General features: G+C 38.6%; 1 protein-coding gene across 1 annotated transcript in view; it reads right to left on the bottom strand.

The window, feature by feature from the left end:
- ror1 (receptor tyrosine kinase-like orphan receptor 1) overlaps nt 1-25,870 on the bottom strand; it is a 172,253-nt gene that overhangs the window by 48,426 nt on the left and 97,957 nt on the right. The window contains exons 2-3 of the mRNA XM_047375899.1: nt 14,487-14,546; nt 14-301 (exon numbers count right to left, since the gene is read on the bottom strand). Of these exons, the coding sequence (XP_047231855.1) occupies nt 14-301; nt 14,487-14,546 (348 nt within the window). The remainder of the gene's footprint in view (nt 1-13; nt 302-14,486; nt 14,547-25,870) is intronic.

The following is a 25,870-nucleotide window of genomic DNA, read 5'->3' as shown; positions in this document are numbered from 1 at the left end:
AAGATGTTCTTACCAAATTTAACAAACAGCACCCCAGTTGTGGAAACGTTGCCATGCTTGTTGCTCGCAACGCACTGGAAGTAGCCTGTGTCTGTAGTGTCCAGGTTCCGGATACGCAGGCGTGATCCATATGGCATGGACCGGTAGGAGACCCGCCTTGGCTCCTGCACCACTGGGGCATCATTCTTCAGCCAGCGGATGGTAGGCAGCGGGTTCCCAGAGACACGGCAAAGAAGCTCGGCTGTTTGACCCAGCGACGTCGTTATGTTGTTCATGGGTGCGTCAAGGTGGATAAAGGGCCCTGGAAGACAGATAGAATAGGTAGGATAAAAATAATAGGAAGAGAGGCCAAATTGAAATATATAACAATAAACACAAAAGAACAAAAAAGAGTGGTAAATCTATTCAGCAAAGCCTTTTATGTATAAAATAAAGGCAGAAGAGTCAGATATTATAAAACTAGCAGCTGTATGAAAGACGGTGGTAAAACAAATGATTGATTTCAGTCAGATTTCAGAGGCTGGTTTTGAACATTGTTTTCTGCTCACCTTTGCTGTGAAAACCTAATTTCACTTTTATCATGGGATAAGAAACACTGAGGTTGTGTGTTGTTTAAAGCTGTGTGTCGTCTACATAGGCACACAGCTATACGTTACAATCTCACCAGGTGACTATGAACCCATTCAAGCGCTGGGTAAATACTTAGAAGAAATCAATGCATGGATGGGCCAACATTTTCTTCAGCTGAATCAAAACAAAACTGAAGTAATAATCTTTGGACAAAAGGAAGAGCTTTTAAAAGTTAGCACACAGCTTCAGTTAATACAGCTAGAAACCACCATTCAGGCTTGAAATCTGGGTGTAGTGATGGACTCAGACCTGAACCTTCAGAGGCACATAAAGGTAGTAACAAGGTCGGCCTTCTATCACCTAAAGAACATCTCCAGGATTAAAGGACTAATGTCTCAGCAGGACCTCGAAAAACTAATTCAAGCGTTCATCTTTAGTAGAATTGATTACTGCAATGGTGTCTTCACAGGTCTTCCTAAAAAGTTGATCAGACAGCTGCAGTTGATCCAGAACGCTGCTGGCCGCGTCCTCACTAGAACTAAGAAAGTGGAGCACATCACACCGGTTCTAAAGTCCCTATACTGGCTCCCTGTAGCTCAGAGAATAGACTTTAACATACTTCTGTTAGTAAATCACTGAATGGCTTAGCACCAAAATACATTATAGATTTGTTGTCAGTGTATCAAACACCCAGACCTATAATGTCTTCTGGCTCAAATCTACTCTGCCTACCCAGAACCAGAACCAAACATGGAGAAGCAGCTTTTAGTTCTTATGCTCCACTAATCTGGAATAAACTTCCAGAAAACTGGAAAAGCGCCGAAACCCTAAGTTGCTTTAAATCAAGATTAAAAACGTTTTTGTTTAGAGTGGCCTTTGACTGTGTTATCTAAAGAGTATTAGTTAAGTTTTCAGTGCAATTCTCCTTTTGTTTTCTTATCCATCATTCTATTCTCTTTATTTTTTTAATTACCTTTATTTGATTTTCTGTATCATTGTAAAGTTTTTCCTTATGTACAGCGCCTTGAGTGCCTCGTTGCTGAAAAGCGCTATACATAAACTTGACTTGACTTAAAGCTGAAGCTTATGAAAAAAAAGTACAAGAATTACTGGTGAAGGCAAAGAACCCACCACATTTATGTTCTGAACTCATTTTAAATTGGTTCTGGTGGTAAATAGCTTTTTTTTTTTTCCTTTTGCTCTTAAAAAATGTTACATCACCATAGGACTATTTCTAAAAAGACCTGTATTATATTACAACGCAAAACACAACTAGAGTTACAGAGGTAAAGCCAAATGTAAAAGAAATGTTTCAAGTGGTAAATACTTGTCTGATATTATTCATGGTCCTGTTACACAGCTCAGGGTTAAACTGGTTAAACAGCAATGACAGGTTATCTCAGTTCACTCGTGTCAGCCTTTTTGTTCAAACAAAGGATATCACTCACAGAAACATAAAAGAAAATAGTTTCACAAAGTTGTCCCGATAACAAAAACTACAATATGCAACTGGTTCTTTACAGGAGCTCTGACATCATTATTCTGACAACTTGCTTTGAATATGCTCTCCATCTCATTTCTGCACTGCATTCATAAAGCATCCTAAAGCAGATTGCTGTAGCTGCATACACTTGCAACTACTACCGTCAAGTCCAACAAATTAAGTAATTTGCCCCTATATTTGTGTTGGCTCACAGTTGTCCTACCACAAATAGCTCCATGTCCTGATGACACGGTCAAAAAGGAAAAATATCTGAATGTATCTGGGAGGAAATTACTTTCACAATAGGGTTTCTACTTCAATACCTAAAGTAGATCATTTTAATGCACTGATCCACACAAAAAAAAATTGCAGATTTTCCCATAATTGCATCATAATCCACAAATTATTCACAAACAAGAGCTAACAGTGTTAGTGGCGAGAGATGCAATTTGCCCGATAGTGCTTTTTTAGAAGTAGACATTCCTTTTACTGTGGTTTACGAATTAAATGGGAATGCAAACATTTAGAATGTGCAGGTAGCTTAGTAACTTCACCCCTCTAACCAGAAACATAGTCGCTACGTAATGTAAGTAATCCTTTAAATAAATTCAGTGTTTGCCATCTAAATAACATCTTCTATTCCACATCAGAAAGAAGACATTGGAGCAACCATGATGTCAAACTGGTATTTATGTAACCATTAAAATAGGCTCATTTTCCATGCCAGGACCAAGCTGGGCTTAAGCCTTGTTCTGTGACAGTTAAATGCATTTCTTACCGCTTCTCGGATTTCTTTACTGTTTCAAACCTCTCAGCACAAGACAAATGGTGCCGCAACAATCTGAACACTTACAGAGCACACTAAAAACAATTATACTGAGGTAACTCTATGTGTTCTAACATCAACAAAAATAATGGCATGCATTGGACATTACAAAAAAAACCAAAAAACAGTTGCTAGTCTGAATAGAGTATGAGTCCACTTGCAGAGAGAGAACCAACTCTGTTGTCTTGATAAGTCTTATGCAGAGTAAATAATACCATCCCTCTTGCTACATTGCAATGTTTTGCCAGAAATAACTACAACCTGTCTTTCACATAGCTGTTACTTTGACACACATATCTTAACTTTTTTTGAGACCGATCAAAATTGTTACATAGCAAACCCATGTGAAACGACATCAGGCCCTGCTAAAACTGGCCTCAAAGCTAACCAGCTATCCATCTATGGCACATACATGACACTTGAAATACAAAAACCTGCCAAATAGTGCATCCAAGTAGTCCTTTGTGATTGCACACTACCAGTGATACTGCAATGGCAACGATGCTTGTGAACTGATAATTGTTAAGATGTTGTTTGTACTTGGCCTATTCAATAATAAACCAGATGACTGTAAATAAGGCTGTATAATATCAGGAAACTCTGTATTTGCAATACTTCTAAATATCTGGAAGATATATCGATTACTATTGACCAACATTTTAACTCTTTTCTTTCTTTTCCATCATTGCAGTTTCCTCACTGTTTTATGTGAGGTGTAGCATCCCACTAAAAATACACACATGATGGGCATCTGGAGACCATCCAACTTTCCAAATATAATACTGGCATGCAGAGCGTGAACTCATGATGCTGGAAATATGATATCCAACCAAAAATTGCATCCAAGCAGTCCTTTGCAATAGCAATTTTGCACACATTGATAGTAGCTATAGCTGTAATGTTTTGACAGTCCTCGAATGTTTACCTAAAAGTTGTTTTGTATTCATAAACACTGCATTTAAATTTGCAAAACACACCTAAACACATGAACATAACTTCATCAAAATGTACATCAATAGCTTTTAAAGATGATAAAGCAGGTAAAACTAAAGTCTTCTCTTAATGGCTACTGAGAATTGCAGAGATGACAACAGCAAGCAAATTTGCTCTGTGGGCACCAACTTAAGTGTTTCGAACTGCTGTACGAAGTTTAAACCAGTTTTTGAAGTGCTGAATCTACCAGAACAATTTATTTAAAGCTGATATATGGCATAGTATTAGAAAACTGAGAAAAAATGCATGCAAGATTATCTTCACCATCTTTCCTAAATGTGGCAAGGAAAAAACAGTATCCTGGAGGGCCACCTAAGAGTTTAATGTGCTGGAAAACATTGGTCTTAATGTCATAAAAAAACTCCGGAAAGTTCCCTCAACCCCAAAACCTAGCTTAGGTATGCAGAAACGCTTCTGGTTACACAAACTGGCCAAGACAAACAGAGGAGGAGAAGCAGATGGAGGGGGAATCTCAAATTCCCGTTGGATGAACACGAGTGTTTGTGAACATAGAGGTTGGCGGGCAAAATATACTGTAGAGCCTTGTGCAAACTCACAGGGGAGAAGCAAAACTTAACACTTTTACTCGTAAATCACTAGTAATAGTTAGGAAGCCGTATCCGATACAAAAATAAAGATCATAAGGGTCTCCTTTCTTAAATTTAAGTTCACATTAAAGATATATTCAAAGGCAATGTTTTCTTTTCCCTTCGGTGTTCGCCTTGTTTAGGTCCTGCGGCAGACTGGACTACAATCTGGATCTAATGGCAGTCACCGTGGAGCCAGACCACACCTTTCCTAGGGCCCTATAAATCCTGCAATGTGACAAACATGGAAGAAATTGTGTAATTGGATATGCTGTATCAATAACATGGAATCCCCTGAAAAACCTGGAGTATCATAGAATACGATGGTCTGACCTACTATTTTGAGGTTTCTCAACAGTGTGCTCTTTACATTGATGTTCACAGTGAAAAAGGAGTAATAGAGGCAGTAATAGTTAGTGCTGCTTCTGGTCTGTTCGATGCGTCCTGCATCACAATGTTTTTTATGACTACATAAGATTTATGATGTTCAAAGCAAAGCAATCAGCTTATGAAGCAGGAAAACAACTGTTTTTGTAAGTTTCGTTCACACACGATTGATAAGAATTGTATAAAAACATATTGCATCTGCCAAATTATCAAAAAGACAATCACGTCAGCCTTGCAACTCAGCAAATATTTCCCTAAGCTGATGAGATGCTGGCTTGATGAAGACTATTAACCAGGTGAGATGGTCCTACGGGAAACAATGACAATGGAGCTGAGAAGACTTCTCAGATACTCAGTTGTATACAAAATATTGGCTGCTGTTAAAAGAAATTTCCTCAACGTGATTTTTAGTGATCAACTTAGGTTGAGCACAAACACAATACTACTGTAGAATATGTAATAGTGATAAAGTGCAGTGTGACATTTACAAAAGGTTTGATTTTAAAAAGATGTTTCTTTGCCTTCATATGAAACCATGTGCTACTTTTTTAAATCATGAAAATTATTATAGATAACAAACGGGTTCGTTTTTAAGAATTAGTTTGATTAATCCAGATAAGTTCTGGCTATTTTTATTCTGAACTGTCACAATTTTATACATTAAAAGCATGAAAGCATTCATTAAAAGCATTGAGTGCATTCATTAATTTTAGTTTGTAGTCCAACTTTTCTTTATTTGACTTTTTTACTGTCCTTTTTTTTCCTTTATCATGCCACTGCAATGTACTTTCTTATGTTTTTGTAAGAACTTTGAATTGTCTTGTTGCTGAAATGTGCTCTATTAAAAACGTGCCTCGCCTAGTGTGCGGCCCTCTAAGTTCACTTAATGTAGTTTTTTTCATTTGTGTGTTTTAAGGGGTGTTTAAAGTACTTAAACTGTTCATGGTTAAATTAATTTTTCTTATAGAATGATACTGTTGATCACGCTTTATAGTTAAAAATAAAAAAGAAACAACTGCATGTATGAACTTCCTTTTTTTTTCTTGTAAGTCCCAAGCGAATTCAATAAAATGGACTTGCTCATTACTAGTTGATTTGGAAGTTTGAATTGGCCTTGGAACATACAGTACATCTTGACAACGTTTGTCCTACAGTCTTCCAGGACCTTTCAGCAAAATAAATTACTTCAAGCATATAAGTGTTTGTGTGTGTGGTGTGTGTTTGTGTGACACGTTCCATTAAACCCAAGACTTCACTAATGTCTGACATGAGAAGACTCCCACCAACAACCCCTTCTCACTTACTTCATATCTGTCCTCCTTCATACCTATATGGTAAACAACTGTCTTCAATATTTGTACAGGTCTGTATCTTCTTTGCAGAGACCAAAGGCTCCAGTAAATCAAAGTGGAAAAATGTCTCTCTTCCATTACCACTGGTAATACTGTGATTTATTTTCTGCTACATAAAATGTTCATTTCCTCCACATGTATATACTTTAACTACTCCTTGACTCCACTGAAAAACCTCTCTTTCAGGAAGAAAAATAAATAAATCTCACATGTGAATTGGAGAGAGCATAACAGACACAATAGAGTATGCAGGACTCTAAACCCAGTTTCTGATGTGTTCCTGAAGCAGAAACATCAACGCTCTTTAAGATTGGATCTGACATTGTAAAATGAGAAGGAAACGAAAATTTAGTCCAGAAGTTTATGCAGCTAATTTGTGCTATTTATTTTTCTTATCAAAGCATGTTTATGCTGCCATTTTGTTAATCTGCACTTTGTTTGCTTTTTTAATTTGATTTGTCTTCTCTGATTATGTTAACATTTACAGTGCCTCTAAAACTCATGTGAGATAATCGGCCATGACTGCGTCATTATTTTTTAAAGCTATTTTTACACAAACTAAATAACATAACATTGTTTTCTCGTAATCTTCTCTGTCGTGTGCACTGAATTTATTGCATTAACAGACACACGTGGAGTCAAACTATTACTACTGGTCAGTGAAAGAAATAAGTAACAGTCATGTGGTTTATGACACAATAAGAGCAAGAACTTTCATTCCCATACTTTCAGGGGACATCAGGTGCACTTATCCTTTAAAAATTTAGTTTGTGAGCAGTGTATATGTTGCTTGCAGTAAACCTGCATTGATTAGTCATTTTGAAAGTCCTCTACTAGCAGACTATTTTCTAGTCAGCTGAATGACTGATATCAGATTGTTCTGGAGACTTCTTTAATACCAGACTCATAAATTGCTATAATCTGCTTTCTTAAGGCCTGAGAAAGCTTTTACCATGGTGTGTAAAGAGCACATAAAGCTAAACATCTTTAGGTTAAACAGGGCAAACGTCCTTCAATGTGCAGAGAAACGATCTTCTAATCATGTGCTCCTAATGAGATATGTCTGTGTGTAAATTCAGCCAATTTAAGTGGGAATAAATGTGTGTGTGTTTTGCACATTTTGATCATTTATTCATATTACTATTATTATTAAAACTGATCATAAATATCCAGAATTTACAAGTGAGTCAAAGCCAAAAGAAGAATAGAACATTACACCAATATTGTGAATGCTGGACTTAAGTGTTGGAACAAAAAGAAGCAAGAGATTGACTGATTTTTGTATTTAGTTCATGAGGAGCTATATTCATAGACTCAGTCTTTTTGGTGTTTAAAACAGGGTAGTTGCTAGAAAGCCAATCACTAATCTGAGATAAACAGTGGACTAGGGTGGACAGCCTCTCCAACTGATGAGACTTAAAAAGCATATACAGCTGAATATCATCTGCATAAACGTGTATATAAGAGATGTCATGAAGATTGAATGATGCCAGCTAAATCCCTCAGCCTACTCAATAAAATGTTAGGGTCAATGGTATCAAAGGCTGCACTGAGATGAAGTAAAATTATTACGGAAACATTTTCTGCACCCAAAGCCATTAAAAGATCATTATAGACCTTCAAGAGTTGTCTCAGTGGAGGGTAGTTTTGAAATCCAGACTGAAAAGCTTAAAAAAATCTGCAAGTTACATTATAGAGCTCTAAACTTACTTCTATTAATTTACTAAGAAAAGCCAGTTTTACCAATTACCCCCAGACAAGAGGTAGTCCATCTGGAAACATCTGTCACAAGTTTTATTGTTGACTATGCCTCAATTCATACCTGTCAGTGATATATTTTACCTGCTTTGACAACCAGTAAATTAAGGCAATTTTCTATATTATACTCAAGTCTACTGTGAAGAACTGTGGCTATGTGACTTGCGTAAATACCAGCAGGAGTTTGCTTAGAGATATATTGGGTTGATAAGGGGTCATTATTATATTTTGCATAGTATTGAACAGTATTAACAATATTGAAAAGCTGTTTGTGGTGGTCAGTTAAAATGTCCACATCCAATTAAGAAATTCCTCCCCAGTTTCACTGCTCTACTTGTTTTTATGTTAGTCTTTTGTTTGTCTTTAAAACAAAACAGAGCGATCTGTATCCCTCTGATATTTTTTGCGTCATTGACTCCTATTCAAAATACTTTTTTTGAATAGGGTACCCTGCCTGCACAATCCACACCAAGTGTGTGCTATCATGTTTTTAGACAGTGGGAGGAAGACAGAGTACTCCCAGAAAACCCAGGCATGCACGGGATGAAAATGTAAATTCCACCCCGACAGGCCCTTGCCAGGAGTTGATTCCACATCCTGCTTGCTGTGAGACAGCAGTACTAACAACTGTGCCACCATGTAGCCATCTGAGAGAATCATGTTCTTAATTCCAATGAAGATAAATTTACCATTCACGTTTTAGCGAGAACCATACAGCGTTATAAATTGTGACACAGCAAATTTTTGCTGGACTCTCAAAAACCTTTATCGTGGCAACAGAAATGCTCATAAGGTTGTGTGATGCAGTTATTGGAATGCTTGAGTGTTCTTAGGTCATAGAGGACCACTGAAAGCAGAACACCATTCAGTGTGTTGGGTTTAAAATGGAAATAATGTGTAATTCAGACAAGCTGTTACAAGTTAGTCATCTATTATGGAAACAACACAAACACAATGTATAGTGTTAAAACTACACACTAATGGGTGAAGATAAAGGTGAGCTGCAGAGGGTGTTCCATTCATCGTGATGAGGGTATATGACTGATCTGTGCATACTAGCTCCTGGGTCTCTGTGATCAAAGTGCCAAACCATCAACAGAAAAGCATGGAGGTCTGCAGAGAATCTGTGCTTACATGTACAGTCAACATTTAGAGGACCAAATCCTGCCTACTCGATGTTTAACCCAGTGTTGCATCTGAAAACACACATACTTTTGAATGAGACAAGGTGTTTTGCCAGAAGGCAGGAAGGTCAAAACACTGAGTCACTTTAATAGTGTTTCATTAGTTGGGATGATGGAAAAGAAAATGATTTTTGGAGCAGGAGGTCTACATACTTCATTAGTGCATTATATCTACTGACAATAAAGCAAAATGAGAGAAAACAAATAGACAAAAGAGAGGTGCAGAGGAGGAACATGTGTCTGTGTAACTAAGCCTCTGTATGTTATTGTCTCGTGGTGAGTGTTGTGGTATTTGGCACAAGGGGCACACTGAAACTTAAACCCTTGCTGAGAATTGTCCCTTTAATGTGGTGGGCAACTAAAATGGTGCCCCGTCATCGGCCCACATTTCCCCCTCGCTGTACTTTTGTGCAATCAAACGCTCACGTGCGGGCATGTAAAAGTAAACAAGCATGCACCCACACAATTGCGAGACACAGACCTTTACATGCTCAGAGCCTTCTCTTTATTTCACCACTGAAACTGTATTCTGTAAGCGGACGTGTCTGTTTATAATACCACACATACGCAAGGGATCTTTTCAGGAAGTCTTAGAAACCTGAGAGTCTGCACAGCTAACTAAACACTCAGCCGATATGATGGAGTCTCAAATGTAGCTCTGTGAGATGTGAATCTCAATTTTCAATAAGTTCAGGATTCAGTTCAAAAGTGAAACTTGTGTATAGATTCATTACATAGAGGGATATACTGCACTTTAAGATTTTTTTCCCCTAATTTTGATGATTGTAGCTTATAGCGAAAGAAAACCCATGATTCAATTTTTCAGCAAATCAGAATATTACATAAAACCAATAAATATCATTTGTAACAGATATTTTTGCCTAATGAAAAATATGTCCATGTAATTGACAGTATACAGGGGTTGGACAATGAAACTGAAACACCTGTCATTTTAGTGTGGGAGGTTTCATGGCTAAATTGGACCAGCCTGGTAGCCAGTCTTCATTGATTGCACATTGCACCAGTAAGAGCAGAGTGTGAAGGTTCAATTAGCAGGGTAAGAGCACAGTTTTGCTCAAAATATTGAAATGCACACAACATTATGGGTGACAAACCAGAGTTCAAAAGAGGACAAATTGTTGGTGCACGTCTTGCTGGCGCATCTGTGACCAAGACAGCAAGTCTTTGTGATGTATCAAGAGCCACGGTATCCAGGATAATGTCAGCATACCACCAAGAAGGATGAACCACATCCAACAGGATTAACTGTGGATGCAAGAGGAAGCTGTCTGCAAGGGATGTCCGGGTGCTAACCCGGATTGTATCCAAAAAACATAAAACCGCGGCTGCCCAAATCAAGGCAGAATTAAATGTGCACCTCAACTCTCCTGTTTCCACCAGAACTGTCCGTCGGGAGCTCCACAGGGTCAATATACACGGCCGGGCTGCTATAGCCAAACCTTTTGTCACTCATGCCAATGCCAAACGTCGGTTTCAATGGTGCAAGGAGCGCAAATCTTGGGCTGTGGACAATGTGAAACATGTATTGTTCTCTGATGAGTCCACCTTTACTGTTTTCCCCACATCCGGGAGAGTTACGGTGTGGAGAAGCCCCAAAGAAGCGTACCACCCAGACTGTTGCATGCCCAGAGTGAAGCATGGGGGTGAATCAGTGATGGTTTGGGCTGCCATATCATGGCATTCCCTTGGCCCAATACTTGTGCTAGATGGGCGCATCACTGCCAAGGACTACCGAACCATTCTTGAGGACCATGTGCATCCAATGATTCAAACATTGTATCCTGAAGGTGGTGCCGTGTATCAGGATGACAATGCACCAATACACACAGCAAGACTGATGAAAGATTGGTTTGATGAACATGAAAGTGAAGTTGAACATCTCCCATGGCCTGCACAGTCACCAGATCTAAATATTATTGAGCCACTCTGGGTTGTTTTGGAGGAGCGAGTCAGGAAACGTTTTCCTCCACCAGTATCACGTAGTGACCTGGCCACTATCCTGCAAGAAGAATGGCTTAAAATCCCTCTGACCACTGCGCAGGACTTGTTTATGTCATTCCCAAGATGAATTGACGCTGTATTGGCCGCAAAAGGAGGCCCTACACCATACTAATAAATTATTGTGGTCTAAAACCAGGTGTTTCAGTTTCATTGTCCAACCCCTGTATGTACTCAGTTCTTAATTGGGCCTCCTTTTGCATGAATTACTGCATCAGTTCAGTGGGGAACGGAAGGGATCACCCTTTGGCTCTGCTGAGGTATTAATGAAGCCCAGGCTGCTTTCATAGCGTTGTTCGGCCGGTCTGCATTGTTGGCTCTGGTGTTTCTCATTTTTCTCTTGACAATACAACAGTTTTTCTTTGAGGTTCAGGTCAGGTCAGTTTGCTGCCGAATCAAGAACATTGATACCATGGTCATAAACTATGTATTGGTACTTTTGGTGTAGGGCTCTAACTGATAGGTGGCAGCAATGACTTTGGACTTCAAAAAACATGGACTCTGTGTCATGGACCTTAATTTCAAATTAAAATTAAATACAATACTTTGATATGAGAAGAGGGCCTTGGACCACTGAACAGCTCTAATCCTTTATCTCCTTACCCAGCTAAGACACTCCTGGCATTGTCTCCAGTCCATGTGTTGTGAATCTCCCACAAACTCTTGAATGGACTTTGCTTTACAATGCTTAGCTATCAGTGTTTATTGTGCACCTTCTCCTGGTACACTTAATTCTTCCACTTAATTTTTTTAATTAATATAGCTGGATACAGTAATTTGTGAATAGCCAGCTATTTTAGCAATGAGCTTTTATGGCTTACTTCCCTTGTGGATGGTGTCACTGACTGTTGGACAACAGCAACTGTAACATGAAATATCTGTATTAAAAATCCTTCTTTCTTTGGTGTAATGTAACATTTAAACCTTTTACTGGAAATTAATGTTTAAAAAAAACAATCGCCTGAAATATACATTACATTGTATATAATGCATCAATATAATAGTAGTACTACTTTAATTAAATGACTAAAACAAAGGACTCATTTTTTATATTACCCACAATATCCATGATTACCCACAATTTAATAAAACTGTTATTATTCTCCAATAGAGAAATATAAAAAGGTAACAGAGCAAGACTAAAAAATAAAGTAATGAGCCATCATCAACCCGATTTTATCGGCTCTTCAGCGTTATAACTTCCTCCTACTGATGCACACTTCTGTCACCCACCCTCTGAATGTTGTGCCTTGTTGGAAAACAAAACTTTGGCTGCAGACAAAACAAGAGACAATCACCAATTCATCAGAGCACAAACAGATGTTGATGCTAAGCTCAAAATGCTGGCGTACTTTTACAGGCTCAAAAGTTTGATGTTGTGGAAAAACAAAGCAGGCTCTGTGATTTGTTTGGATCTTCTCCTCATTTTATTTATGATTTTCTAAACATCCCTGATTGCTCTCTGTAATCATTATCTTCGCTGAACTGCTCAATCATGTCCAGAAACTACTGTTTTCCTTTATGCCCGTCCCTTGAAAATGCCTTTTCCTTGTGGATGCGCTGTGGGAAGGATGTTGTGGGAGTTTTGGCTTTGCAAGAGTTGAGTTAAACTAAACCAGACAAAGAGCAAAAAAAATAAAATAAAATAAAGGTCACATCCATCAAAATTTCATACTCTGGATCTTTCAAGTTTGTGTTTCATCGTGGGAATTTAGGCGGATCCTGGTAGTTCATGGAGAAACTGAGGGGAGGAGCAGCTTTTGACTGATGACATTGTGCAACAACTTAGTGAAAATATCCAGAAAACTGTAAATTTGGCTCAGTTAGCTCAGCAGCCCTGACAAGAGAACAACAGCTGCTTCCTCTAATGGGATGTGATGAAAAAGGCATGATGAGCTGCAGGAGACATGACAATTTATTTTCATTAGGGGACTCAAACCCCAAGACGGCCGTGCCAGGCCTCCGTACATGGGTTGGCCGCTTAACTTCCAGTGCTTAAAGCCCTGCGCCACCAGCGCAGAAGCTGCACACATCCCGGGCTCGTGTAGGAGAATCACTTCACAAACCCTGCCTTCATGGAAGAGTAGCAAAATAAAAGCTACTGTGCAACATCAGTAATTTAATGTGTGGCAGAAAACTAAACATAACTCATCGACCTGAACACAACACCCCCACTGTGAAATACATTGTTGGCAGATTTATGTAGTGGGGACAATTTCAGCAGGGATAAGGAAGCTAAGTTGATGGCATGGAGGATGGAGCTAAAAAAAAATGGGGCAATTCTGTAAGAAAGCTATAAAAAAATTGACACTGTAGATGATGCTCTCCTTCCAGTAGGACAACAACCCTTAACATACAGCAAGAGCAATGGAATAGTTTAGATCAGGAGGGTCTAACTCCGGTCATCTAGGGGTAATGTCCTGTATGTATTCCTGGATGTGTTCCTGCTATATGACGGCAGCATAAGAAGCCTGTTAATGATGATTTAATTTGATTGAGGTTCAGTGAACCAAGAAAACATCTAAAACAAACAGGACTGACTTTGGACACCACAGGTTTAGGTCGAAGCTTTAGATATAAATCCGGACCTAAAACAGATTCTGTGGGAAAACTTGAAAATTGCTGTTCATAGACTCTCCCCATTTAATCTGAATGGGCTTGAACTGTTTCACAAACAAGAATGAGCAAGAATTTCAGTCTCAAGATGTGGAAAGTTGGTATAGGTCACATATAGTTTTAATATCTGGCACTCCAATGCAATGAATGTGCACTCCCTCAGTGATTATCAGTAGACTATGTGTCACCATTGTGGTATCTATCTGTTAGGTTGTGTAGTAGCGGGTGTCCATACTTAATCTAAGTGTGCTGTGGCTTTCTAATCAACCCAGTTATACCAGCCGCTCCACTATCAACCCCAGTGCCCCAGCCTCAGGTCATTTATGACAACCCTTGGGCCATTTATCCTTGTACTGTAGGTCTATGAGCATTCTTATCCTATTGTAACAAAAGTGAAACATTAGAACTTATATACTTTATTTCACTACGGTATAAATGGGAAAAACAGCTATGAGTCATATTAATAAAGGTTATTCCTAACAAACGAGCAAGAATTTCAGTCTCAAGATGTGGAAAGTTGGTATAGACATAGGCCATGTATTCTGCAACTGTGATTGCAGTAGGTGGTTCTACAAGACATTGACTCAGGGGGGCTAAATACAAATTAAATACAAGTTAAAAAAAAAGGCTCAATACTCCACTATATCATCATGTTTCCTTTCACAAATGTGTTCACAAAGGTATAAAAGTATTTGTTAAAATGTTTTTTACCATCTGTGGCGTTCCATGAGGTGGCAGCAAGTACACTGAGGTCCTGGGCAAACTCAGATCCTGAAAACAGAGCAAATAAAGAACATTTACATAAATGATTTCCAGATGGAAAATTCAACAAATTTTAATTTAAAAAATATGTATTGTTGCAGAAGCATTATGGTAAAAAATACTCGCTTGGATACATGTTGTGACGGTGTAGGTTTGCTGATGCAGATCAAAGCACTGAGTGTACAACAGGGAGCCTATCAGCAGGCAATTTGGGCATAATGCTCCTTTATTACCAACTGACGACTGAGCTGAGCTATGTTTTTCATTACAAGAGACAGAAAATGGGCTTCAGTTTGTGATGCCACAGGTCATGGGTGATTCTCTGCAAATTAAAAAGCCAAACATGGAGGACAGACAAGTCTCCTGAAACATCAGACTTCACTACAAATTATTACCAGAGGTTACCATAAAACCAACATCTAGCTCACAGATAGCATCCCATTATGTTTGTATGTGTCATTATGTGTGTGATGAATAAGCAAATGGCTGTCAGCAACAAGCACATGCAGAATATGCAAGGGTATGCTATATTTGGTTCACAACTCTTCTGTGTGGAGGTTTTTTCCCTGGGAAGAAGACTCACAGTTAGTTATTTTTTGTGAGGTATTTGAAAAAAAGTCAGAGGAAGCACAAAGACGTAAGACAATTTTTACAAGGAAATTGAATTGTTTCAGTGCATGTGCAGACATGTCTGTGGTTTATTTAGGCTGCAAAAGATAGAGAGAGAGCAAGACTTAAGCAGATGACAGAAAGGCTAAAGTGAGTACAGCAAAGCACTCTATTTTCTTCTGTTTCAACCTTTGTATGTTATGGAGCATATTGGATTTGGAAATGTTAACATAAGCCAGAGTTAAGATAAGGATCTACATTCTCTAGCGTTAAAACACGCATACTGCTGTGTTTATAAAGCCAACTCTGCCATTTTCTTTAGTTTAAAAATAGTACAAGTCTGTTTTAGTGACTGCTCACAACTGGAAAACTAGAAAAACAATAACTTGAATGGTGTTTCTGTATGTCGTTGTCGTCTTCCGCTTATCCAGGACTGGGTCGCGGGGGCAGCAGACTCAGCAGAGACACCCAGACGTCCCTCTCCCCAGACACCTCCTCCAGCTCCTCCAGGGGGAGCCCAAGGCGTTCCCAGGCAGCCGAGAGACATAGTCCCTCCAGCGTGTCCTAGGCCGTCCCCTAGGCCTCCTCCCGGTGGGATGTGCCTGGAACACCTCCCGAGGAAGGCGTCCAGGAGGCATCTGGTACAGATGCCCGAGCCACCTCAACTGGCTCCTCTCGATGTGGAGGAGCAGCGGCTCTACTCCGAGCCCCTCCCGGATGGCCGAGCTCCTCACCCTATCTCTAAGGGAGTGCCCGGCCACCCTATGGAGATGTTTCTGTATGCTCCGTTTTATTTTTTTAGTTCTTAAACAAAAATTGTACAAATAAGAAATCTACATTAAAATTTGAAATAACCACAAAAAAGAAAAATGTCTTTTCATGACTGAGGCATGAAAAAAAGGATTACATGGTGAAAAAGTGTGCAGTCAATATGCCCCAGGGAAAAGGGCAGAGCCATTCTAGTTTGGTGATATTGCGTTGGGTCGCACGTTCTGTGTCAGGGTAGTAACAACTTTATGGCGGTTCTTGGTGTAAATGAGCAACGAGTTAGATCTCTACACAAGTCAGCAAGGATGTTCAACATCTTAACAACTGGATGACATCATGTTGCAGATTCATAAATTAAAGTCAACACTGGTACCACGTAAAATAAAGAGGGTGCAAACCCAGTAAAACCATCTGGAGCTCAATGATCTCTCTGTTCCACACTGTTAATTTATTATTACATGATAAATCATGTTTTTGCCTGCGTACTGTTGAAGGGAATAAAAGTTAAATGATGGTTGTTTCCTGGACATGGTATGAAAGGAAGTCTTGTCCCCAAAATGAACATAATTTTACGTAGTTTTTTTTTTTGTGCTGACAGACTTTAAGAAGCCTCAAGCTCTTTGGTTGACAAAACGTAGAAGAGAAGAGGTGTTGCAGTTCACAGGTTTCACTAAGACAGAGTAAGTCGAGCGTAACAGCAATATGAGGAATCAGCAGTGCTGGTGATGGGAAAAGCTAGGGAAGAGGGAGTGAATGAAGTAATTAATGTTGCCAATGAAGGCATTACAAACAATATAGTGGAGGCAATTTGGGAAGTTCACTTTAGGAACAGAGACACAGCAGACAATAAAAATGTTCAACTGAAAATAGACTATCAGCTTATTTCGTTTTCTTACTGTTGTCCGTTTTTTCTTTTCTTTATTTAGGTCACATTTGGTCTATTTTTACTTCCTACAGCCCCACCACTATCCCAAATGTGCTTTTATAGTGTGAATGGATGCAAATATATAACACCCACATATAAAGCAAACTCTAGGTAATGGACTATAAATGCATACTCAACTGACTGCATGCCACCATGTATGTTTAACATTTAAATTGTATTATAACTTTTATTGTTTCTGTTTATAGCCCAGAACAGTACCTGTGAACAAGAAGACTTTGACTTACTGCTAATGGCCGATCCACCAATAAACTAGACACTAAATACATTCTACTATTGTCACATTTGACCTCCTTCAAAGAGTTTTTACAAATGTTTCATGATATCATCCTTTTCCAAATTCAAATTTCCATAGTACCCCCTCCTTTTTCTTAGACAACATTTAGCAGAAATAGAACAAATCACATTTGTTTACAGTACATGGATGGATGGATGGATGGATGGATGGATGAGATTTAAAATGATCTAGACTTAAAAATACAAAACATAAATTCCATATTTCTCCAGACTGTGTAAAAACCCTGTCTTATCTCAATATCTTTATAAAATTAATCAAAATGATCTCTCTGCCATCTCGTTGGGACATTTTTAAATGCCACCTCTCAGCTTTCTAAAAGTATTTGGTTAAATATCTCCTTAGACAAGTATGAGAAAGAGGAAGTGAAGTTTTTATTCACTTTAACTTTCTCAACTTCAAATCTTAAGTTTCCATTTCAGTGACTTTAAAGCAATGGAATGTGATTAACTGAGCTGCGACAATATTTCTATTGGATTTTGCAATAAAGGTGAACAATAATCTTGCAATTGGATGTAAGAAAAAAAAGTTAACAGAAAATGAAATGGCAGCAGCCTTTTATCCTCATACAGTTGTATTTGGCTTCTGAAGATAAAAATCAGGCAGGGACAAAAGCTCAAGTCCCATAAAGCCATCAGATTTTGGTGTGACTTTGCTATGACAGCTACATATGGGAATTAGAGCTGAGGTTTGAGTCGAAGGCTCAGAAACAAAGAAAGGGAAATGAGTAAAGGGTAAAGAAAAGTGTATAAGGAACGAGAAACAAAAGCAACCTTAGAGGGTAAAGCTAAACCAGAAATCAGAAATATTCAATTTGAGCAGTTATGCATATTGTAGCAACTAATATGCTGTTATATGGTCTGGGGTCTGTGTTTGGAGCCAGGGTGGTTGGTGTGGTGAGTGAGACTGATGTATGAGCGCTCCCGCTCTGTTATTAAGGCCTCTCCCAAAGACTTCTTTCATTCCAGTTAGCTGGAAAACTGACCTAACTTGGGGGTTATCTGGAAAAGGGGCAAACCAAACATTTTACAGTGCAATATTTTTGTCTTAAAGAGATGAAACAGAACATTAGGGATGATGGCTAATTCTACCTCCCATTTATCTTTAACAGTCCTCTTTCTCTTCTAATCTTATAAAATGAGATGTTTCTACTTGAGAAATGGTTATTTTGCTGTCAGAGACTCGAACCTCATAAATCCTCAAGTCAAAGATATTATATAAAACCAGAGCTATTGCTATTTAATGAACTATTAGCAGAATAAGGATTATGATGGGGAAAGTGAGTAGAAAATTACAATCATGGTGAAATAAGACAGTTTCATGTTATTGAAAAAGACTATGGAATAATGGGCAAATGAAGAGAGAAACCTTATGGTAAATGACTGGAAACAGTAACACAAAACTGTCTTATTTCACCAGGATTGTCATGGTAAATGACTGAAAAAGGTTTGTAAAGTATGAGTGAAATCAGGAAAACAAAAACAAGGAAACTTCTAGGTAATCTCTTAGAGAAGACACAATACATCAGCAACTTTTTTCACACTAAGCACAATGCGGGTGTACATTGGCTGTCGTTTAATTTTGGCTGGAGTCAGTATAGACCATCGTCATGTGGGATGTAAACAGCATAAAGAATAGTCACACATGATTATCTTAGAGACAGTAAGACAAAAATATGTGGGCAGGGACAGGATAGTGTGATAACTAACAGTCATCTGAATGTTTAAACAGAAAAACTAAAACATAAATATACAACATGATTTAAATGATTGTATTTAAAACAAAGAAACTAACGCAATGGTTCCAGCTGCTGCTAAAATAACACAACAGGAATTATTATGCTATAATAATGTTATAGATAACAATTATATTGTTACCTTGATTAGTCAGGCTATCTGCTCAGGGAGCCAGTCAGCAGTGGACTGCTTAGCAGACATCCTCCTTATAGCTAGCCAACTGCATCACAGAGATACCTCAATAAGAGCTTCAGGTAGTGCTCCTTTGGTTACCCCACCATGAATGTCCATGTTTTTCATAATCTGATAAATTTCTAAAAAGTTGGATTTGTTTTGCAGTACAAAGTGTATTTGACTTCTTTAAGCCGGGGAAAACTCTCATTTAAAGCACTTCACCTTCTGAGGAGACTGAGGTCCTTCGGAATGAGCAGGCCTTTGCTCGGGACTTTTTATGACTCTGTGGTAGCCTCTACGCTGTTGTCTGCTGGGCCCCAGGCAGCACAGAGTGGGACAGGAAGAGACTGAATATGCTGGTTAGGAGGGTCAGCTCTGTCCTGGAATGCCCACTTGACTCTGTGAAGCTGACATCCATCATGGACATAACCTCTCACCCACTGCACCAGACTGTAAAGGAGCTCAGCAGCTCCTTCAGTGGACGACAAGGACACCCTCAGTGGAGGAAGGAGCGCTGCCGCAAGTCCTTTATCCCCACTGTTGTCAGACTGTTCAAGTCTACCGTATAAGAACTAGTGCAGCAACCTCTGTATTTGTAAATACCTGCAATCACTGTCACTTTAGTATAAATTACTTTTTACTTTACATAAGTAATTTTATTTTATTTTAATTCTATTATTACTTCTTGTTTTTGCGCATTTACCTTGTTCTTATATGATTGCACATTTTTCATAACTATCTGCACCCTACTTGTGTGTTACTAAGAGCTGCTGTAACAAGTTAATTTCTCCAATGTGAGATCAATAAAGTCTATCTTATATTTAAATCATAGCTACAGCATAATGGAAACTTTTAGTGGCATCAAAACTAAAACTTTTCAAAACCTGAGTATATGAAAACAGGTAGCAGCCCATGCCAATAGCTAAACAGCTGAATATTTTTTTACAAGAGATAGGCTTTAAGTTGGCTTTGTTGTAGTTGGAAGTAGTCAGTCATCCCTACTACACCAAAAAACTTACAACATCACAGCAACATACAGAAATGTAACCATGCAAGATTTCAACAACCCAAATGTTAAGTGCCATTTTATTAATTAAAACAATCCTCAATTTTGAAATAAATCAGGGTTGTCCACAGCTTCTGCAGTGTTGAGGTTCTTAAATGCAGTAAATATCTGCAGATATAACAGATGCAGCTTTTATTCAGTATATGTTTGAAATCTTGTTTGTTGCTTGTGGATCTGTGAAGTAACATGCTAGCACGTGGTAAGCTGTTTGTTTTTTTCTGTGGGGACAGTTTTTAGCTTGACGGCTGAGGAAGGACCAAGAAGAAAGAGTTTATTTAGGAAGAAACTGTACTTTTAACACATTTCTGTATTTCATTCAGGTTGCAAGAGAGTACAAGAGAGAGATAACAGGAAGGCTGAATAGATTACAGCAAATCTGTTTTATCATTATGAGCTTTCATTTTATGAGCTAAACATTTTAAAGGCCACCTCCTTGATTGTGGGGACTTTATAGACATCAAAACAATAAAGGTAATTTGTTTTTGCAATACAAATTAGGCAAGGAGACAGCCTGTATTGACGGATTGTAACATAGATACCTTCAAAACCACCTTCAAAGACAAAATATTGCAAAATCTAGAGCTATAACAATAATTAAAAAATGTTTTTAAATAATATGACAATATTCCTTTAGGCAGGGACAGAAGGGAAGATGACAGTGAAGCAGAAAAACTTTATAGGTGTTCATGCTTCTATAGCTGTACCTGCAGGTTTGTGTGCAGATAGGTATGTGTTCCTAGGATCAACCAAAGCAGAAGCAGAAACAGACAAAACCAGGCCCAGTTCAGTTCAGAACACAGGAACTAACACAAACACACAACCACAGTCCTGCATATGTCCTACTCTGTAACCTTATAAGACCACAGACGGAGGGGTCAGTGTGAGTCCAAGGGGAAGAGGAGCACAGAAGATAATAGTAAGCTGTGTGACAAGGCACTTCTGGATCAGAACATCTAAACAAGACATTCTCAGGCTTTAATACAATTCATTATAATACAACTGTTTGTCAGGAAACGAATACAACTTCTTTAAGCGTTATAAGTAGAACTAAGCCACATTTAGAAAAAAAAGACCATCACAAAAGGTCAGAAGACAGTATATGTTGATTATTAATCAAATCCATAAATCCTCATGCTTTGTTACACCTAAAGCATTAGGTTGTTAACTGATACACCCACCAACAGGATGAAAAATGGACTGCATGCCACCATGATGTGTTGTTGAACTGCTACACAGCTACCTCAGAGAAATCTAACACATCATGAAGAAGCTGAAAGTGACACACATCAACAAGTACTGAGGAGACCTTTTAAACAGCACAAGTGACAACTGTCACCACCCGTCATTCCTTAGTGCTTCCTGGAGAAAGCTGAGTAACAAAGAGCAATGCAACACTCAAAAAACACTGACCCCTCACAACCTCTGACCTCTAAAGGAGGTGCAAAGATAAAAAGATTTGCAGCATTTTGGTGAATTCTCCTGAATGGAACAAGTCTGAATAGCTAGGCATTTGAAGAAAGGGATTCCTACCTTAATTTAATCTAAACTAGTCAACTGCCATAGTTTATTTGCATTGCTGCAATTAGCACCAATGTACCCTTGATGGCCACAAAAATGGAGTGAATAGATGCTCCTGAATACACAGAGGAGGAGATATAAGCATATTGGGACTTGGCTGTAACTGCACCTTAAGTCTAGAACAGATCTAGATGATTTCACAACAGGACCTCCTCAACACCAAATCTGATCAGAGTTAGATCTGGTCATTTATTTTTATTTTGTAGTATGCATCTTTTTAGTACCTTATTCAATATTTGTATTTAAATGTGCTCATAACAATTAATGACCATTTTCTGCCGATCTCATTAGATGTGCTGCCCTGGGTTTATACATTTTAAATGGAGTTGTTGATATTAATTAGCCTTTGTTATAATTCTAGATGAAAAATGTTCATGCATTCTGCCTATTTAATCACATAATAACCTTAAACCAGTGATTTCCAGAAACATGACCACCACAAGTGTAAAATTTGTGGGTAAACCTATTCTTGAAGCAGAAACTTGGCTGTAAAACTTGATCCAGCATCTGTTTCCTGCTGCAGAAGCCCCTACTGCTCCTGTGAGGCTCTGCAGTCGGGGCCACGCTGATCTAAAACGGACCTGGTTAGGCCATTTTTGGATGAGGCTCCCCTTGGCTCCAGTTACTAGTGGTATAAGCAGACTGGTGAGGAATGTGCACCAGCATGTTACCACCTACTGTGCAGTTCATCTGTTTTCACCTGACAAGGTCTGGTAGACGTATGTGAGCCCAACAGCTCAGGTCTCTGTATAAACCAGATCGTTTCCAAAGCTGACACATTGAGCCTTGAGACCCTGATGTACATTGCAGTGGCTACATTTTGCTTTTGCCCGTGCATCGTTAAGAGACCTGCATGTTTGTCTGTCAGGCACTGCAAGTTAAAGAACACTACATGTTATGCTGGGACTTGGAATATGGTACAGGTTTTGTTTTTCCCCTGGGTTGAGATGTCTGCCACAGGTCATGAGTGTCAAGTAAGATTTAAAACCTGCAGCCCAACTCAGTCAGGCTGTCTGATTGGGAGACAGGAATATAGTCATCTTTCTTGACGTTTTGTGCATGACTTTTCTGTGAATAAGGTATCGTGTATGCCAACAGAGTGAATGGTGTGAATAGGAAACATGCCATGTTAAATGTCTGCCTGCTCATGTGTGAGTGCTCTGGGAAAACCAAACCAACAATATAGGCTCAATAAAGGCGACTATCTAGGAAGCACGGCCAATATTCCTTGAGGATTAAATCTATAAAAGGCCTCAACAAACAGCATCTAAGACACCAACGACAATGCTGTTATATTACCAAAATGGCCTGGATGATGAGGATGTCTAAATGACTTATAATCTATTTGGTATGTCTAAAGGGATGACTCAGAACTATTGACAGACCTGCTTAAACTGATGAAATATATAGTTATTAATTTTCAGAAAAAAACATAAAATAATGTTTGTTTTGAATGACATCATTACAGTGGTGTTGTCATTTGGACACTATAAATTATTATACCCACGATGTTTAAACATTTGTCATGGTTAGACTGGGGGTATTTCTGCATGGAGTTTGCATGTTCTCCCCGTGCATGCGTGGGATCTCACTGGATATTCCGGCTTCCTCCCACAGTCCAAAAACATGACTGTTAGGTAAATTGGTCTCTCTAAATTGCCCTTAGGTGTGAATGAGTGTGTTCATGGTTGTTTGTCCTCTCTGTGTTGTCCTGCGATGGACTGGCGAACTGTCCAGGGTGTACCTTGCCTCTCGCCTGTAGACTTCTAGAGATAGGCACCAGCTCCCCAGTGGCCCTCTATGGAATAAGCGGTATAGAAGATAAATGAATGAATGAATTAAAAAGTGCACTAATTTTAGTAAAAAACATTTTAAAAATGAATGTCCTATAATAAATCCATTACATGTAGCAGCAGAGGGCAGCAAGAAGTGCTATAAACATTCCTGGTAGACAGATGTGCTGACTTAGGATTTGATAAAACACAATGCACTAAAAGCAGAAAATGTCATGGCTTCCTAAATTGTCACTGACTGTGGAAACTTCACAGATGACATCAAGCAACTTGAATTTTGTGCCTCTCCAGTCGTCCTCCAGAATCTAGGACCTTGATGTCCACATAAAATGCAAAATTAACTTTCAAATGAGAAGAGAACATTGGACCATTTAGCAACAGTCCAGTCACCTTGTAGAGATTGTTAGCTACTGTCTGCTGGACAAATAACAAACCAGCAGTCTTTTCCTGGGTTGTGTAGGCTGTTTCTGAATTAAAAATCTAATCCAGAGGGCAACATTTCTGTATTAAAAATCTGTTTTTTTACTGGTCTTATGTTTTATCCTTATTTTCTGAGAAACCAAATTGAGGTTGAGCCACAAACGTCAAAATGAACATAAACACTGAAAAGATATCAACCTGTGTGTAAGAATTACATTTTTAACTGAATTACTGAATAAATAAATTTTTTTATAATATTCAGATGTCTTGAGATGCACTCCTACAACCATCAAATAGTATTAATCCTCAAAAATAATATTGTGGATATTTCCCCAATATGGTGCAGCCCAAGACGTGGTTATTCTAAAGGAAAATACATTAAAATGGAAGATTCTCCCATGCGGTAAATTTTACACATAGAGCCACAACTCATAGTTGTTGGGGAGTGGTGCCATAAACAAGGAAAGAAACTGTGGCTTAAAAACTATTTTGGCTACAGAATAAAGAAAAAGAGACATTATGGTTTTTTTTGGCAAGCAGTTAAAGCGGACATTAGTCATTCTTAGAATAACTGAAACTCTTAGCAATTAGTGGGTGGATATGCTGCACTGGCGCAAAACAGGAGACAACATTTTAATTTGACATTTTTATTACAATGCTTCATTGTATGAATATATAATCATTGTGGTTGGTTGTTTTTTTATTAACGATGATTGCAATTAAATGTACACATTTGTTCAAAGAACAACAGAGGCCTCAGCTTGATGGCTTCAAGCTGCATTAATAAAATGTGGATACTTTTCAGATGCTTCTGGGAAACTGGGCATGAGACATCATGTCTCCGTCGACTCATAGCTGAGTCAGCTCCCAGCGCCTGACGTTAAAGGATAGTCTCAGTCACCAGGAATCTGACTCCAGAACTCAAGACAAGAAGGGAATTAGAACAGGGATGCAGTGAGAAATCAATTCAAATGAAAAGAACAATAAGAACAGATTTACAGAAGGATACGACTGCAGAGACAAACACAGTAAGTTGAAATTGCATTAAAATGCAAAGAATTCAAGAAACATTCAGTCAATAAATGCATGTAGTTTCATTCCAGTTCCTTCATTTTCAGCCAGGACTTAGTCTCTGATAGAGGTTTGGAAAAAGCTGCACAGTGAGTTTCTGGCAAATAGAACATCTGAGCATTTCCAGGACAGGCTCACCTGTCAATCACACAGATGTTCTCCACAGAAAAACCTCTCCTTGTCACAGGTCAGGAAAATGAGCATCGGCATTCTTAAACATGTTTGGACAAAGAGGCACACAGGTAACGAGGAAGACAGGAGGATGGAAGAGAAAGGAAGGGGAAAGAAGGAGAGAGACTCAAAGAGAGCTGCAAATCAGGCAGAGTGACAAACCCACAGAGTCGGCATCCAAAGATCTTTCCACTGTTCCGGAAAAAGTTTGAAGAGCCAGCAATTTGCACTGTAGGATTCCAGAATAAGATACCGCAGCATGTAAAAAAATAACCATGTGAACTAAACAAAAGCAAAGCAGAATAAATTAATAAGCTGTCCTTATAGATGTACTGCAGATGTGAAATAAAATTACCATTTTAAAATGGCATGACCAATAAACCATATTCAGTTATTGGAATAAAAGGATTAGGACTCAAACTGTCCCACAGGTAAAACAAATGAAAAAAGGTTGAAAAAAGGCATTTATGTCAGAAGGGGTTCTGAAAGAAAAAGGATGTTTGCAAGTTATGAGAAAACTCAAACTCTAATGTTGGAAAAATGAAGCAATACAGCAGAGGGGAGACCCCTGGCTGGATCTGCTTAGTTTTCAAAGACAGTCAAAAGGGGACCACATGATGTCAGGACGAAAAAAAGGGGAAATGCAGAAAAAATGCTGAACATGTGAAAGTAATAAAACTGTTCATAACATGCAGAGTAAACTAAACAA

This window comes from Girardinichthys multiradiatus, chromosome 9, assembly GCF_021462225.1.
Source record: "Girardinichthys multiradiatus isolate DD_20200921_A chromosome 9, DD_fGirMul_XY1, whole genome shotgun sequence".
Lineage (NCBI taxonomy): Eukaryota > Metazoa > Chordata > Actinopteri > Cyprinodontiformes > Goodeidae > Girardinichthys > Girardinichthys multiradiatus.
This window is presented reverse-complemented; position numbering and strand designations above follow the sequence as displayed.